This window comes from Capra hircus, chromosome 28 (genome assembly GCF_001704415.2).
Source record: "Capra hircus breed San Clemente chromosome 28, ASM170441v1, whole genome shotgun sequence".
Classification (NCBI taxonomy): Eukaryota; Metazoa; Chordata; class Mammalia; order Artiodactyla; family Bovidae; genus Capra; species Capra hircus.
The window spans coordinates 32,280,347-32,295,802 of NC_030835.1; the positions used below are offsets into that span (position 1 = coordinate 32,280,347).

At 39.3% G+C, this 15,456-nt stretch overlaps 1 protein-coding gene across 7 annotated transcripts in view; it reads right to left on the reverse strand.

Moving 5' to 3' along the window:
• Window positions 2,847–15,456, reverse strand: part of BMS1 (BMS1, ribosome biogenesis factor) — a 49,798-nt gene continuing 37,188 nt past the window's right edge. For all 7 annotated transcript variants that reach the window (XM_018042272.1, XM_018042271.1, XM_018042273.1 and 4 more), the window contains 11 exons: window positions 14,953–15,034; window positions 13,018–13,091; window positions 12,191–12,367; window positions 9,220–9,408; window positions 8,951–9,131; window positions 8,694–8,752; window positions 7,716–7,838; window positions 6,598–6,745; window positions 5,903–6,078; window positions 3,896–4,057; window positions 2,847–3,362 (listed from right to left, as the gene is read on the reverse strand). In XM_018042272.1, the coding sequence (XP_017897761.1) occupies window positions 3,132–3,362; window positions 3,896–4,057; window positions 5,903–6,078; window positions 6,598–6,745; window positions 7,716–7,838; window positions 8,694–8,752; window positions 8,951–9,131; window positions 9,220–9,408; window positions 12,191–12,367; window positions 13,018–13,091; window positions 14,953–15,034 (1,602 nt within the window). In that variant the 3' untranslated portion in view covers window positions 2,847–3,131. The remainder of the gene's footprint in view (window positions 3,363–3,895; window positions 4,058–5,902; window positions 6,079–6,597; window positions 6,746–7,715; window positions 7,839–8,693; window positions 8,753–8,950; window positions 9,132–9,219; window positions 9,409–12,190; window positions 12,368–13,017; window positions 13,092–14,952; window positions 15,035–15,456) is intronic.

The window sequence follows — 15,456 nt, forward strand, 5'->3', positions numbered from 1 at the left end:
CCAACTGTGGTCTGTCTGTACAGCTGGTAACTATTTAGTAAACAAAAATAATACACCACTGATACACAGGACAATCGGGATGGGTCTCAAAGACATAATGCCAATTTCAAAGATTACATACTATGTTGTTTTACTTGTATATTCTTGAAATGACAAGTTGTAGTGATGGAAAACTCAGCAGCAGTTAATGGGGGTTGGAAGTGAGGAAGGCTTGGGCTACATAGCATGAGGAAGTGCTCTGAAGGGACTCTGGTATCTTGACAGTGGTGGTGGTTACATGAACATATAGATAATGTGTTAAAATCTATGTAAGTGTTAAAACTCTTGGACCCTATACAACTCTTTAAAATGGGACCAGGAGAAACAAAAAATTTAAAAATCTGTTCTGTGCCAGTCATTTCGCATTAGGTCTCATTAAAGCCTCACAAACTGCAAGATTAGTTTATCACCCCCATATTACAGATAAAAAACTTGAAACTCAGAGATACTTGGGAATTTGTCCAGTTCAGTTTAGTCGCTCCGCCGTGTCTGACTCTTTGTGACCCCATGGACTGCAGCATGCCAGGCCTCCCTGTCCATCACCAACTCCCAGAGTTTACTCAAACTCATGTCCATCCAGTTGGTGATGCCATCCAACAGTCTCATCCTGTGTTGTCCTCTTCTCCTCCCACCTTCAATCTTTCCCAGCATCGGGGTCTTTTCAAATGAGTCAGTTCTTTGCATCAGGTAGCCAAAGTATTGGAGTTTCAGCTTCAGCATCAGTCTTTCCAATGAATATTCAGGACTGATTTCCTTTAGGATGGACTGGTTGGATCTTCCTGCAGTCCAGGAGACTCTCAAGAGTCTTCTCCAACACCACAGTTCAAAAGCATCAATTTTTTAGCACTCAGCTTTCTTTATGGTCCAATTCTCACATCCATACATGACTAATGGAAAAAACATAGCTTTGACTAGGTTGTCTAGGTTGGTCGTAACTTTTCTTCCAAGGAGCAAGCATCTTTTAATTTCATGGCTGCAGTCACCATCTGCAGTGATTTTGGAGCACCCCCCAAAAAAAGTCTGTCCCTGTTTCCACTGTTTCCCCATCTGTTTGCCATGAAGTGATGGGACGTGGTGCCATCATCTTAGTTTTCTGAACGTTGAGTTTTAAGCCAACTTTTTCACTCTCCTCTTTCACTTTCATCAAGAGGCTCTTTAGTTCTTCTTCACTTTCTGTCCTAAAGGTGGTGTCATCTGTATATCTGAGGTTACTGATATTTCTCCTGGCAATCTTGATTCCAGCTTGTGCTTCCTCCAGCCCAGCATTTTTCATGATGTACCCTGAACATAAGTTAAATAAGCAGGGTGATGATATACAGCCTTGACATACTCCTTTTCCTATTTGGAACCAGTCTGTTGTTCCATGTCCAGTTGTAACTGTTGCTTCCTGACCTGCATACAGATTTCTCAAGAGGCAGGTCAGGTGGTCTGGATTCCCATTTCTTAAAGAATTTTCCAGTTTATTGTGGTCCACACAGTCAAAGGCTTTGGTATAGTCAATAAAGCAGATGTTTTTCTGGAACTCTCTTGCTTTTTTGATGATCCAGCAGATGTTGGCAATTTGATCTCTGGTTCCTCTGTCTTTTCTAAATCCAGTTTGAACATCTGGAAGTTCACAATTCATGTACTGTTGAGGCTTGGCTTTGAGGATTTTGAGCATTACTTTACTAGTGTATGAGATGACTGCAATCGTGCAGTAGTTTGAGCATTCTTTGGCATTGCCCTTCTTTGGGATTGGAATGAAAACCGCCTTTTTCCAGTCCCGTGGCCACTGCTGAATTTTCCATTTGCTGGTATATTGAGTGCAGCACTTTCACAGCATCATCTTCCAGAGTCACACCATAAACAGCGGCAGAGCCAGGAGCCCCACCGAGCCCCTCCCTGCATCTAGCACTGTGATGGTAAAGTCTACGTGTAGCAGTCTAGGACACTGGGAAGGACAGGCTGCCCTCTTTGTTTACGTAAGTTATGTGTCTGGCTTCTGTGCACAGCCTTGCTTAGCTGGACCTGTTCAGCTTTTAGACGAGTGGCTGTCTTAGCAGGATCACTTGGGCTTCTTCGGCGTTGACCTGAACATGGGGATTGGACTTGATGATGTTCTTTGACGTATGTGGAGACGCTTAACTAATGGCAGGAACACTGCACTAAGACCTGGCTGTTTCATCTTGATCCTTTCCTATTCCTGGATGATTCTGCCCACTCCCAGGTAGATGTTGTTGTCTCTCAGTTATGTATTTTAGACCTAGCGGGTTTACCAATATGAACTTCAGACAGTATGCCTAATTATCTCCACAGATATACATTATCCCTGGTCTAAAACATTAAATGAGTATTTAGTGTTAACTAGCTATTATTGTCTTCCCACATGGCACTAGTGGTAAAGAACCTGCCTGCCAATACAGGAGACATAAGAGACGTGGGTTTGATCCACAAGCCAGGAAGATCCTCTGGAGGAGGGTATGGCAACCCACTCCAGTATTCTTGCCTGGAGATTCCCAAGAACAGATGAGCCTTGCGGGCTACTATCCATAGGGTCACAAAGAGCTGGACACGGCCGAAGTGACTGAGTATGCACAGCTAACGCTAACTGCAAAACGTGAAGACGTAAAATGTCCATTAGGATCAATGATCAAAGAACACAACACATAACAGACAAAAAACCAAAAATTACATATCCGTCTCTAAAATTTTACCTTAATGCTGAGAATTCAAGTTAACATTTTTTCCCTCCTGGAAAACGCATCATGAAGTTGGTTGAAAAAGCAATTATTAAGCATTCTTCCTTAATGAAAACTACTCAGGCAAAATTAACAAGAAAATATTTTAATACTTTCGTAGCACAAAATTAAACTGAGACAGGTTAAGAGGAATGTGAGGGGATCTAGAAAACCATAAATTATATAGCTTTATTTTGCCGTAACCTAGATGTTGAGAATGAACACGTGTCCTATGAGCAGTCTCATTTCTCCTCTTGAAGGCACAGTCTGGGTAATGCACCGAACAAACAGGCTTGTCCAATCCTCTGACCTGTCACTTACAATGTGAAAACATTCATCACTATGGGTTCAAATGACAGTCTATCCGTCTGCAGCTCACTTCAACTGCTCCTCAGGGCCCTTTAGGCTGGACTTCTGATTTCTTCTTTCTTTCTGACCCTGAATTCGGTAGAGCTTCTTCCTGAGGTCCTTCTGTCGCTTCAGTTTCTCTTCTTCCTCCTTCTGCTTCATTTTGAAGTGTTCTTTGTTGTGGAGATGCCGCTGCTCCTTGGCTTTCTTCATCTTCTCACTGTGCACTGTACTCAGAGCATCCAGCAGTGCAAGGATCTGACAAGGACAAAACCCACTGAGCATCAAAATATTCTTACAGCTATAGCATGCTTTCGTTCTAAGTTTCAGGGATCTTAAACACTGCAGCTGACTGTATCAAAATGAGAATCAATTCATTATCCAAATGAATATTAATCTAGTGAAAACTGATCCTGAACTAGGGAATTATAATTTGCATGGAAATATAAGTAGGAGCATACTGACTTAGCAAAATACTTATTTAATAGCCTTGACCACAAAACCACCTTTGTTAATCACTCTATGGATACTCTGTACAGCTGATAGAGTGATGTGCCAGCTGTGTGCTTCTTATTCCCCATTAAAATGCATAAGGCAGAGCATGACTAAACAAAAGAAGGGAAATGGATTCTGGCCTTTCTTCTAACTTCCAGATCTAGTGCCCTGAGCAAGTCTGGCCCTTATCCTTTCCTCATGTAAAGTGAGAATGCAATAAGAATGCCAAGTGTGTTACTGAGAGCATGATTTTCACATCTAAATGCAATGTACTAGAAGCCATCCATTGACAGTACCTTCCTTTCATGAGGCTCCCGTATGACGGCTGGTCTCACTCTGTCCTTTGGAGTCTTGCCTGCCTTTGCCTGGGTCTTGGGCTTGCTCTTAAACGGCAGGGCCTTCTGCAAGGCTTTTGGAATATGCAGTGAATTAAAATGTTTCTTTTGCCTCACAATTGGCTGAAAAAGAAAGAGAAAACAAAGACTATGACATATTTAAATTATGATCTATGCACACTTAAAATTTGCATGAAATCTTCTCAATGGATTGATTTTTCCACAAATCAGTAATACCATAGTTTGCTGACCATGAGAAATGAGGACTCAATCATCCATCAAATATAAATCACTTCAGTGAGCATGTACAGCTACAGGCAAAACAAAGGAATATATAGAATATATATGGAATACATATTTACAATTCTTCCAAGAAATCAACTGTACAAATTTCTATAGTATGGGCAATGGGATCTTAACAGATTGGATGAAAAGATCCAACCTTTCTGTTAATGGCAAATTTAGGCATTATCTTTGGAGCGCTGAGATGGCTTTTTCTAGCCTGACAAGAATAATCTAGCTTTTCATCTTGACTATCAGCCTCTCTGGATTTAAGGACATAGTTCTTCCTCCAATGAAGAACCAAAGTGCCCCCACCCCTGATTCTCATTAAGAAGTTTATTCTGTTTCTGATAAAAGGCTGATTTAAAAAAGCGAGATTTAAACGACAAATGAAGGCAAAACTCTCTCTACGTTCGATTTTCAAGCTAACCAAATTCTATACTTAAATTGAGATGACCAAAATCCTCAACTGCTTCAAAAGTAGTTAGTAAGCTGACAGTTTTGCCCTAAACCTTTACTAAAGTAGACTACATAGAGAATATTTCTGAAATATCTTTAAATTTATTGTTAAAGACATCGCCCACAATAATATTCAATATTCTCTGTTTAAAAACCAAAATATTTTAGAATGAAAAGAATTCAGAGAAATATCCTTCTCAAAAATAAGTAAGCTCCACAAACTGGACAACAGGTACTATGTCCTCAAGTATATTTTAACAGCAATTCATAGCAACATGACTCAAATTTTATTAACTATTTTACAGAAAAACTAATGCCTGGAAAACTGTTTCTAGCAGAATGATAAACCAAAACCCTGAATTACTCACTTATTACGAAACAATTAAATATCTACCATTAACACAAACAAATCTTTTCAAATGCCTTGTTAAGCTGTGAACAAAATAATGGACATTCTCAGAGACTAAAACCTGAATGAAAATGGGAATTCAGGCAGGGACTGAGAACTTAAGATTTAAAGGGTAGGATGGGGTGGCGATGGGAGGAAGGCTGAAGGAGGAGGAGACATATGTATACTTAGGGTTGATTCACAATTGTAGTGCAGCAGAAACCAACACAACACTGTAATCCTCCAATTTTAAAAAAAAAAGCAAAAAAATTCATTGAGCTGTACACACTTATTATTTGCGAACCTCCTCTCCGTATGTATGTTGCAAGTGAAAGTCACTCAGTCGTGTCTGACTCTTTGTGACCCCAAGGACTATAGTCCATGGAATTCTCCAGGCCAGAATATGGGAGTGGGTAGCCTTTCCCTTCTCCAGGGGATCTTTCCAACCCAGGGATCGAACCCAGGTCTCCCACGCTGCAGGCAGATTCTTTACCAGATGAGCCACAAGCGAAGCCCAAGAATACTGGAGTGGGTAGCCTATCCCTTCTCCAGTGGATTTTGTCGACCCAGGAATTGAACCGGGAATTTCTGCATTGTAGGCGGATTCTTTACCAGCTGAGCTATCAGGGAAGCTGTACGTATGTTAACACTTCATTTCCCATACAGAGAAAACCCACTTTTACCACTTTTTCTGTGTTCCTTCCAAAATAGTCTATGAACATAAACAGATTCACTCATGTTTAATGTTAGACTTTCTACCTGAAAATTCAAACCACAAAAAAACATTACATAAAAGCTTCTGAATGATACGCATCTACAGAACATATGCGCGACTGTACCTTATAGAGAGAATCCTTGTTGGCTTTTAGTTTGATGCCATGGGCAAGCCGGAGTTGACCAGTTGTCCGCATTCCTGACCAGGTGTCTTTCTCACCAATTGGTTTTAACAAAGATGTTACTGGGTTATAGAAGGCTGGAACGGAGACAGGATACCAAGTTCTCATGAAGACAATATCTGGAAAGAGAGTGTATTTACATTACCATTTTCAGGAGAAGATTCATATCCATCTTAGTACACACACAAAAACAAAATACTCCAAACTTTTCTAGCTGGTTGCATAGTATTTGAAGAGAGACTGTGCCAAGTGAACTACTTTTCAATAGTATAAAAGTTCTCTGGTTGTTGCTGGGCGCAGTGCACAAGATGTTCCAAGTGGGGGGAACTACAGCTGACTCCTGTTTTTCTTTTCTTTTCATGTGTACCATTTTTAAAGTCTTAATTGAATTTGATACAATATTACTTCTGTTTTATGTTTTGGTTTCTTGGCCATGAGGTATGTGGGATCTTAGCTGCACCACCAGGGACTGAACCCACACCCACTGCACTGGAAGGCAAAGTCTTACCCACTGGACCACCAGGAAAGTCCCGACTCCTGTTTCTAAAGATCTAAACTCCCACCTATAATTCACACTGGCTAGAAATCAATACTGAACAGTAACATGCTGTTAAGAACACACCACAAAGGAGATTTACCACTCATCAGCAATTTATCCTCAAATGTGGCCCGGAAAGCTCCTTCTGGAGCCCGGAGCGCCTTCTTGATCTGTCCCCTTATTCCACTGACCGTTCGAATCACAGCACCTTCAAATTTGGCCACTTCCAAGGCAGAATTAAACATTCCCTATAGATATATATGTATAAATATTTTAAAAGTATATAGACACAAGTCAGATATTTTACCTCTTAGTTCATAAATATATCCTTGGTTAAAAAACAGACAATAATTCATTGAAGGGTAATAAAACAATCAAAATGTATTTCCCCTCAAAAGTAGAATTACTAGGTCAACAGGAATACAACTTTATTTTTCCTGAAATAACACTAATTAAGACTCTATTGTGAGCTCATAAACATGCTCATTACTGCTATCTTTGAGAAGAAAGGAACAAATGATGTTTATTGGCTGAACTAGCCTCGATGGCCTTTGCTGTCATCTCACGGGGCTGGACTATACAGCTCACATCCTATTACTTATGTGCACACACTCCAAAAATAAAGAAAGCTAGACAAATAAATGCTGATGGTTGTATATTACCTTAAGAACATTTGATGATCATCTTAACTCTATATTTTTAATGGAAACAGCCCACTAATGAAATTTCCAATAAATGTTGTTCAAACTACCCTCCCATGTTATACTGCCTGACATAACAACCATTTCTCCATACCCCTGCCAATAAAGTATTTTGAGAACTGCTTTGTCTATTTTTCTACTGATCTGTTTGACAAACTCAAGATTTTCCCCCTCTCTCAACACAAACCAAAAAGGTAGGAAACAAAACCTAGTGAATGAGATTACATATTTTCAATATTGGCTCTGTGACAATCTCACAGGGAAATAATAAATAATAGCCTTAATTACTAAATATGTCTATTTTATTTTGCCTTAAGATTTCTGAGAATATTTAAGTAACACAGAGAATAATACAAAGGAGTAAACTAAAAATATAAAAAACCAAGTTTAGAGAAGATTTCAAATACTTTTCTGAAAGCATTAGAACTATATCTTAGACCTAAATGAGAAGTATTTCATGCCTCCTTTAACAATATATACATTAAAAATATTTGAATATATATAGAGATATACAGACCTTAATGAATGAAGTGTTCTTGAAAATTTTATATGGAAAACCAGTTAGTTTTAATTTCTTTACAATTTTTATAGATTTATCCAGATCAAGGACAACTCCTGTGGCAGCTATCCGGAAATCAGGCTAAAAAGGAACCCCCAAAATTTCAATACAGGAAAAATATCAGCAAGAGAAAAACTACATTTCTCTGTAATGCAATAAATTGCTGAAGTGCAATTCACTTACAGTCACCTAAGAAAAAGAATATGTGAACATATAAACCAGTATTTTAACAAAAGTTATCTGAAACTATAATACACATAAGCCAAAACTGATGATATCTTGAGCATTTTACTGAGGGTGATTTCATAGTAACACAGTTTCACAAAGATGAATAAATGAAAGGGAATATGAAAATTTGGCTACAATGGCTGAAAAATTAAATTTTGGACATTTAGGATAGATTACATTTGCTCATTATTCTGTTTTCTTTGCTGTTAAATGAGGCCAATAAAACCTGCTCTGATTGGTCAAATGAAGGCTGTGTGAACATACTTTGCTAAACCAGCATCATTAGGGGTAGTCTAATGTCCAGCTGGTATCCAGTGGAAGTCAGAACCCAGTAGAGTGGTTAGCTCATGGTGAGCACTGCTTAAGTAATTTTAGAAAAATATGTCCATAAAAATATAAAACATTATCAGTACCATTACAATTCTACTTCCCTCTTCTCTGCTCCCACACCTTATTAAAAAGACACAGGAAAATTGAAAGCAAAGAGAAGACTGCATGTCCAACTCTTTGCGACCCCACAGACTATAGCCCACCAGGCTCCGCTGTCTGGGATTTTCCAGCAAAAATATTGGGAGTGGGTTGCCATTCCCTGAAGACTATAAATAACAAAAATGAGTAATTTTCAACTTAAAGTTTCAGGTACATATTCATAATCAAGACATTATTTCTCAAACACAATCTATAAAATAAAACATCCAAGATAGTTACCATATTGCCACTGACAGACTGTACTGCCAAGAACCCAGTACCCTGTGGAGTGATAGGACCTTAAAGGAAACAGAAAAAAAAAAAAACAACAGTGAATCACACATTCTGGATTCTGTTTCACATATATACTCCAACCCCAGAAAAGAGAAAAATCTTATGAATTGCGATTTCATGAAAGGAAAAAAGCAAAACTATAATGATAAATCCTAAAAGGTCTAAATTAATCTATAAACAAGTCTATTCTAATCTGTTTTTACCCCAAAAGGTTGCTCCACAATGCATGTGCTGTGGGGTATATTTTAGAAGCCTCTGTCTTCCATTGTGGTCTTCAATATAATAAAGTGGGATGGTTTGAAACCTCCTCCACCCTACAGAAAAAATGATTGGATCTCGGGACTTGAGGATTTTCTTATACCAACGATGTTTCTTCAGACGCATCTGAGGGGAGAAGAGATTTCAGTAAGATTATTGCCTCAAGTATGATCAAAGAACCTCAGCTGTTAAGTATGCAGCAAAGGGTACCTACCTGTACATATCCAACATTGCCCTCACTATTGCCCAGACCACCCAAAATAATTGGGTAATGCGGGTCAAAGTTAAGCACAAATTCACAGGGGACATTTTCTATCTCAATTCGGACATACATCCCAGGTCGAAAACCCTCATACTGAACTCTGGCTTCATCATCTTGATCTTCAAATTCTGCCCGGTTAAGCTATATATATATATGAGAGGGGGAAAAAGAAAACAATTAAAAATCCACAAGGCTGTTATTTTTACTAAATGTAAGATTAACATTTAGAAAAAAGCCAATTTCTAAATAAAGGAATCATGAACAGAATTAGTTAGGCTTTATCCTAGTTAAAAATAATATATGTTTTATCTTTATAGTTTGCTGAGGATATGTCCCAACTGTCTTCTTCTCTGGTGCTCCAAGCTATAGTACAGCAAATACTAACAACTCTGAAGAAAGCCTTTAATGCTGGTTGACACACACCCTGAACTTTTCCGTCCACACATTCTCTTTTCACTCTCCAATTATTTCACACTTCTTGTTTCATCAATCAATATCTCCTTCCTCATCCCGATTCTCAACTGTTGACTGTCTCCTAATTCACTCAAAATTTAAGCAATCTAAAAGAACTTCCAACTAGCCCTTCTACCAGGGTTTATACCCATATTCAGCCTTATAGCTCTGCACTATTCAATATGGTAGGAACACATGGCTATTTAAATTAAAATTAATAAAAATTAAATAAAATTTAAGTTCAGTCATTCACAGTAGCCATATTTCAAGTGGTCAGTATCAACATGTGGTATTCCATTATCACAGGAAGCTCTAGTGGGCAGCTGTTAAGAGACTATCCATGCCTCAATTTAATCCCAACCTTTACTTGCACCCTAGATCATGTACTCTTGCGGGACTTTATTCCAACAAATCTTGCCTGTTATTTCTCTCATCTTAAAGCATTTTGACTTCACTTCCTGTAACTACTGCCCCATCTCTCCACTTATCTTTGAAGCAAAATGCCACAGATGTGTTCTAAAGGCTGGTTCCAGTTATGCCACTCCTATCCTCTTAAATGCCCTAAAATTAGACTTTAACCAACACTCCATTGAAATGCTTGTCAAAGTCACTAAAGGCCACACAATCTAGTGGTCAATTCTGTCTTCATCAAAATTAATACATCAGCAGGATCTGAAACAATTTATCACTTCCAGCTACAGTGGTTTCCAGTGTACCTCATGTCCTCTTAGAGCTCTTCTATCTCCTGAGTGCTGCTCAGTCCCCACTGCTGCTTCATCCTCTCTGCCCAGCCACCCAGAGTACCTGGGGTCAGTCTCAGTCTTCTCCTCTCCTGCCCCTACACTCACTCCCCAGGTCACTCCACCCATCTCATAGCTTTAAAAAGCAACCAGATGCTGGGGACAGCACATCTCAGTCCCTGGCCCCCAACAGCTCTCCTCATTGACCACCTGACACTCCTCTTGTCCAAAAAGTATCTCAAACTTAACCAATCCCAACTTCATCTTCCTTGGTAGACTGACACCAGTGAAAGGCTTTCCTATTTTACTTATGACAACCCAGTCCTTACAGTAAGTCATCCTTATTTCCCCTTGTACATCTCATATTCAAAGTTCTTTATAAATGACCCACAATGTTCCAGGTGATTTTAAACAGAACTAGCCTTACACTTTGGAGAAGGCAATGGCACCCCACTCCAGTACTTTTGCCTGGAGAATTCCATGGATGGAGGAGCCTGGTAGGCTGCAGTCCATGGGGTCGCTAAGAGTCGGACACGAGTGAGCGACTTCGCTTTGACTTTTCACTTTCATGCATTGGAGAAGGAAATGGCAACCCACTCCAGTGTTCTTGCCTGGAGAATCCCAGGGACAGGGGAGCCTGGTGGGCTGCCGTCTGTGGGGTCGCACAGGGTCAGACACGACTGAAGCAACCTAGCAGCAGCAGCCTTACACTTACCTAGTCACTTCTATCAAAGGTGAATACACACTAGGAATCACTATGTTAGTTAATGACTAACCATACTTCTTTGACTAAATAAAGGACTAGATTGAGCAAACCCTTCAAGTGCATCTTCAGAAATCACATACTTTTAAAAATTATTTATATGGCTGCCCTGGGTCTTAGTTGCAGCATGCAGGCTTAGTTCCCCTGTGGCATGTAGGATTTTTGATCCCTGACCAGGGAGCAAACCTGCAACCCCTGCACTGGAAGACGGATTCTTAACCACTGGACCACCAGAAAAATCCCTAATAAATCATATACTTAATCTGCTTAAGACATATTAAGGTGTGCTCCAATTTACAGGGATTCTTGGTGGCCCCATCTGTCAAAGCATAACTTAAACACTCACCATCAACTATGTGCACATCTTTGTGTCTCTAACTTAAGAGTTCATCAACTCAAACAGCCTGCTCAGCATCCCCAGACAGCAGAGAAAGACCATCTCCCTTTCAGCATTCTACATGTTCTCTTTACTTCTGTATCTGACCTTACATTCAAAGTATCCTTTGAACTCTGATCAAGGAGGGTCTTCAGAAAATCTTCCCTGGAGAGCGCTGGTATGCGCATAAGCCACACAAGGCCAAGAATCACATGCCCATTCAAAATATTCAATCATCACTCCAGGGAGCAGTTATCAAAATACTAAGGCAACGCCTGCATGTAAATAAACACACTGTCTCAAATCAATACATTGTGAGATCCTCAAAAATGGAGGCCATGTCTCAGCCATTTCTGCCTCCTCAACATATAATGCTTAGTACAAAATAGATACTAATATAATTCTGGTCAGTGTCTGACTGAAGAAATAATTAGATGACTGCATGAATAAACACACTCATCTGCATCTCGACCTAGGAGTGCAAACAAGAGGCCCAGACGCCGGTCAGGGAGCAGAGACCTAAACAAAGTTACATACTCACATCACTACTACAACCTTGAAATGAGGCTGATAGGAACTGAGTTTTCTCACCTGTGCTTGTTTCTGCATTTCTCCTTTAAGATCATCAAAGTATGTGCTTTCTCCTTCATCATATTCTGCATCAAACATCTCCTTCAATTTTCTCTTTTTTTCTAAATGCTTTTTCTTGGCACTTTCCTCTGCACTGGGGTCAATTTCTTCTTTAATTTCTTCCTCCACATCTTCAACCTTAAATTTCCAGGAGAGTAAATTTCATGAAAATTTGTGGAAACCTTTTCTTTATATATTAAATATTAAGGCAGATTTTAAGAGTTCTATTTGAGCTGCAAAAATCATAGTTATGCTCATCATGAAAACAAAATAAAACAAAGCCTTTGGCTCTAAATAACAGGCACTGCAACAAGAGCCATTTAGACAATTACATCACAATCAACTGCAATTCCTTAATATGGCTGGGAATGCCAAACGTGAATAAAAGTAACAGCAAGTATCCCCAACCCAAATGCTCCCAGGAACTCTTCTAAAAATATTAGGGAGAACAGGGAATTATTTTTTTTAAAACAGCACTTAGTGTAAGAAGAGGAAAATGATGACAAATGACAGTGACCCAGGAGCTAAAACTTTCAATGACTGAAGAATCATAACAAGAAGAGATAATAAGTTTCACTCAAAAAACTCGAGGAATCAAGGATAACAAATAAACCAACATTTTTTACTCTGTTCTCACCCACTTCACTTTTAGGAAGAAATTCATCCAGTATGTAATCTACACAGATAAGCAAGACTTGTGTTTCTCAATATGGGGCCTCCTACAGAACATACCGACCACAGATCAAGGAAGGGCCAGTGGCTGACAGAGAGCCATGGCCAAGTCATACCTGAGTATCTGGGCCTGGTTTTCCCCTGTGCACGTCCCCGGTTTCCAGGTCTTCAAAGTCACCATAGAGTTCCTCTGGGAAAAGAACATTCAAATGACTCCCCTGCGTGTGACACTCTAGCACCACCTAGCACTAAGTGTTGATTAGTTGAGATGCTCTGCATCTCAAACTTCATTTTCATTGTTCTTATAGCTACACACCCCTAAAGAATCCTGCATTTACACAGCCTTCTTTTTCTTGTCAAATTTTGTATTTCATCACCTATTTAGGTTAAGTAAATGAACTTAATCCACTTTTCCATATTTTACTTCAAAATCCCACTTAGCCAAGAGCTATTTTCCCAGGATTAGTGATAGATATTCTGGAGTACAGAAGCATACAGAGGTAACAAGCATGGCCATGTACATCAGTCCCCAAACCAAAAGTTCAAAGAGTGACTTGAAAATCCATGTCATTATAACAACACATGTGAAAGAGTCTCAACGTAAGATTAACACAGTACAACCATATGATATGCCTGGGGAAAATCTTGTTGTTGTGTTATTGTTTAGTCACTAAGTTGTGTCTGACTCTTCTGTGACCCCATGGACTGTAGCCCGCAAGGCTCTTCTGTCCATGGGATTTCCCAGGCAAGAATACTGCAGTGGGTTGCCATTTCCTTCTCCAGAAGATCTTCTCAACTCAGGGATCAAAACCAAATCTCCTGCATTAGCAGATGGATTCTTCACCACTGAACCACCAGGGAAGCCCAGGGAAAATCTTAGATTACATAAAACACAGCATTGAGAGTAACAGTAGTAACCAAAAGGATATCGAGCCCAGAAGAAGTGTTCATCCATTCATTTTTAGAGCTCTAAGTTTAGTTATGGATCCTACCCTTAAAAGAAACAGAGAAGTTAAACTTTGGGAGGCATCATTTGGAAAGGTATCAAAATATTTTCATGTAACATAAAGCAAAAGGACCAGAAGAGATACAAAAGATGGGAAGACTTCATTTGTAATAAAAATAAAAAAGGATAAAATACTTAGGACTAATCTAAACAAGAAATGTGCTGGAACTTCATTTTAAAATGCTAAAAGTTTTAATATGCTTTTTAAAGGACACATGGAATAACCTTAGCTGATGCTTTTAAGTGTTTCACATACTAGGCACTGCTCTAAGTTAAGTTCCTCAACTACCTTCTTCAACATGGCTCAATGAAGAAGGTATTATCTACTGAACAAACAGACTACTATGTGTTTGGAAAGGAAGATTCAGTATCATGAAGATTCTAATTCTCTTGTTTACACAGTTACAATGAAAATAATCACCAAGGCTTTCTAGTCTGGAAAAGATGGTATAGACATATTTTCTCTGTTCCTGACTGTGTATAACCATCAACTCCAGAAATGATGCAAGAGCACAAGGGATAACCAAAGGAGAACTCTCAAAGGTGGAAAGACAAAGATGGGTTGGTAAGGGTCCCCAGGACCAGAGGAATGACATAGTGGCCTGCGTCTCCCTATACCACAACCCACAGGAAAGCAACTTAATGCCAGTGTTTCCCAGCTCCCAAGCAGCAAGAGAAGGCAGCCCAGACAGGCTCATTCTTGCCTCAGACTGAACTAGATCTCACCAGCAATCCAGGTAAATCAGGAATCCCACTGACAGTAAGTGATGAGGGAAAGTGCTCACTTTCCCAAAGAGCCTGAATCTCCTTTCCTCCACCGTGATACACCAGGTGCCCAGGGATTATCAGCAAGGGGGAATTCCATTGGCCGTGAGACTCTCCTCTTCCACCTTAGACACAATATGCATCCAGGCAGAACCAAGCAAAGGAGATGCCCAAAGCATTTCACAACTGACTAGCATCTTCAACTTGACTATTAAAGATATGGAAGAAAATAAGATATAGAGAAGGCAGTCTTCTCTGAAGAATACAGTACTTTACTTACCATCTTCTGCTAAGATCTTGGCTGCATCTTTATCCTCTTCCCACTTCCCAGTCACGAAGCAATCTCTGATACTGTTCATAACCTTATAAAGAAAAGACAGCACTCAGTTGACAGGCTCCAATCATTCAATAAATAACCACTTTTAGAAACAGTAGCTGACAATTTGCCTTTAAATATTTTTCAAGATACTTCTATAGATATATTCATTTTAATTCTATGGATACTTTCATTCCAAACTTTGACATAAATATAACAGAGATAAAAACATACATATCATAGCATTAACAGTGGATAGGGAAATACTATCTGCCTAGTGACTTCATAAGTAAACAATCAGACATTTAACAATTCATTAATCTGTACTTATTGCTGTTGTTTGAAAACTTAATTCCTCTAGCTAATACTCTAACAAAGACAAAATATCTGTATGAGTACAACACTGCAAAGAAGTACTGAGGCGCCCAGTCCCAGATCTGCTAGATCATCCAGTACACACATGGAGTG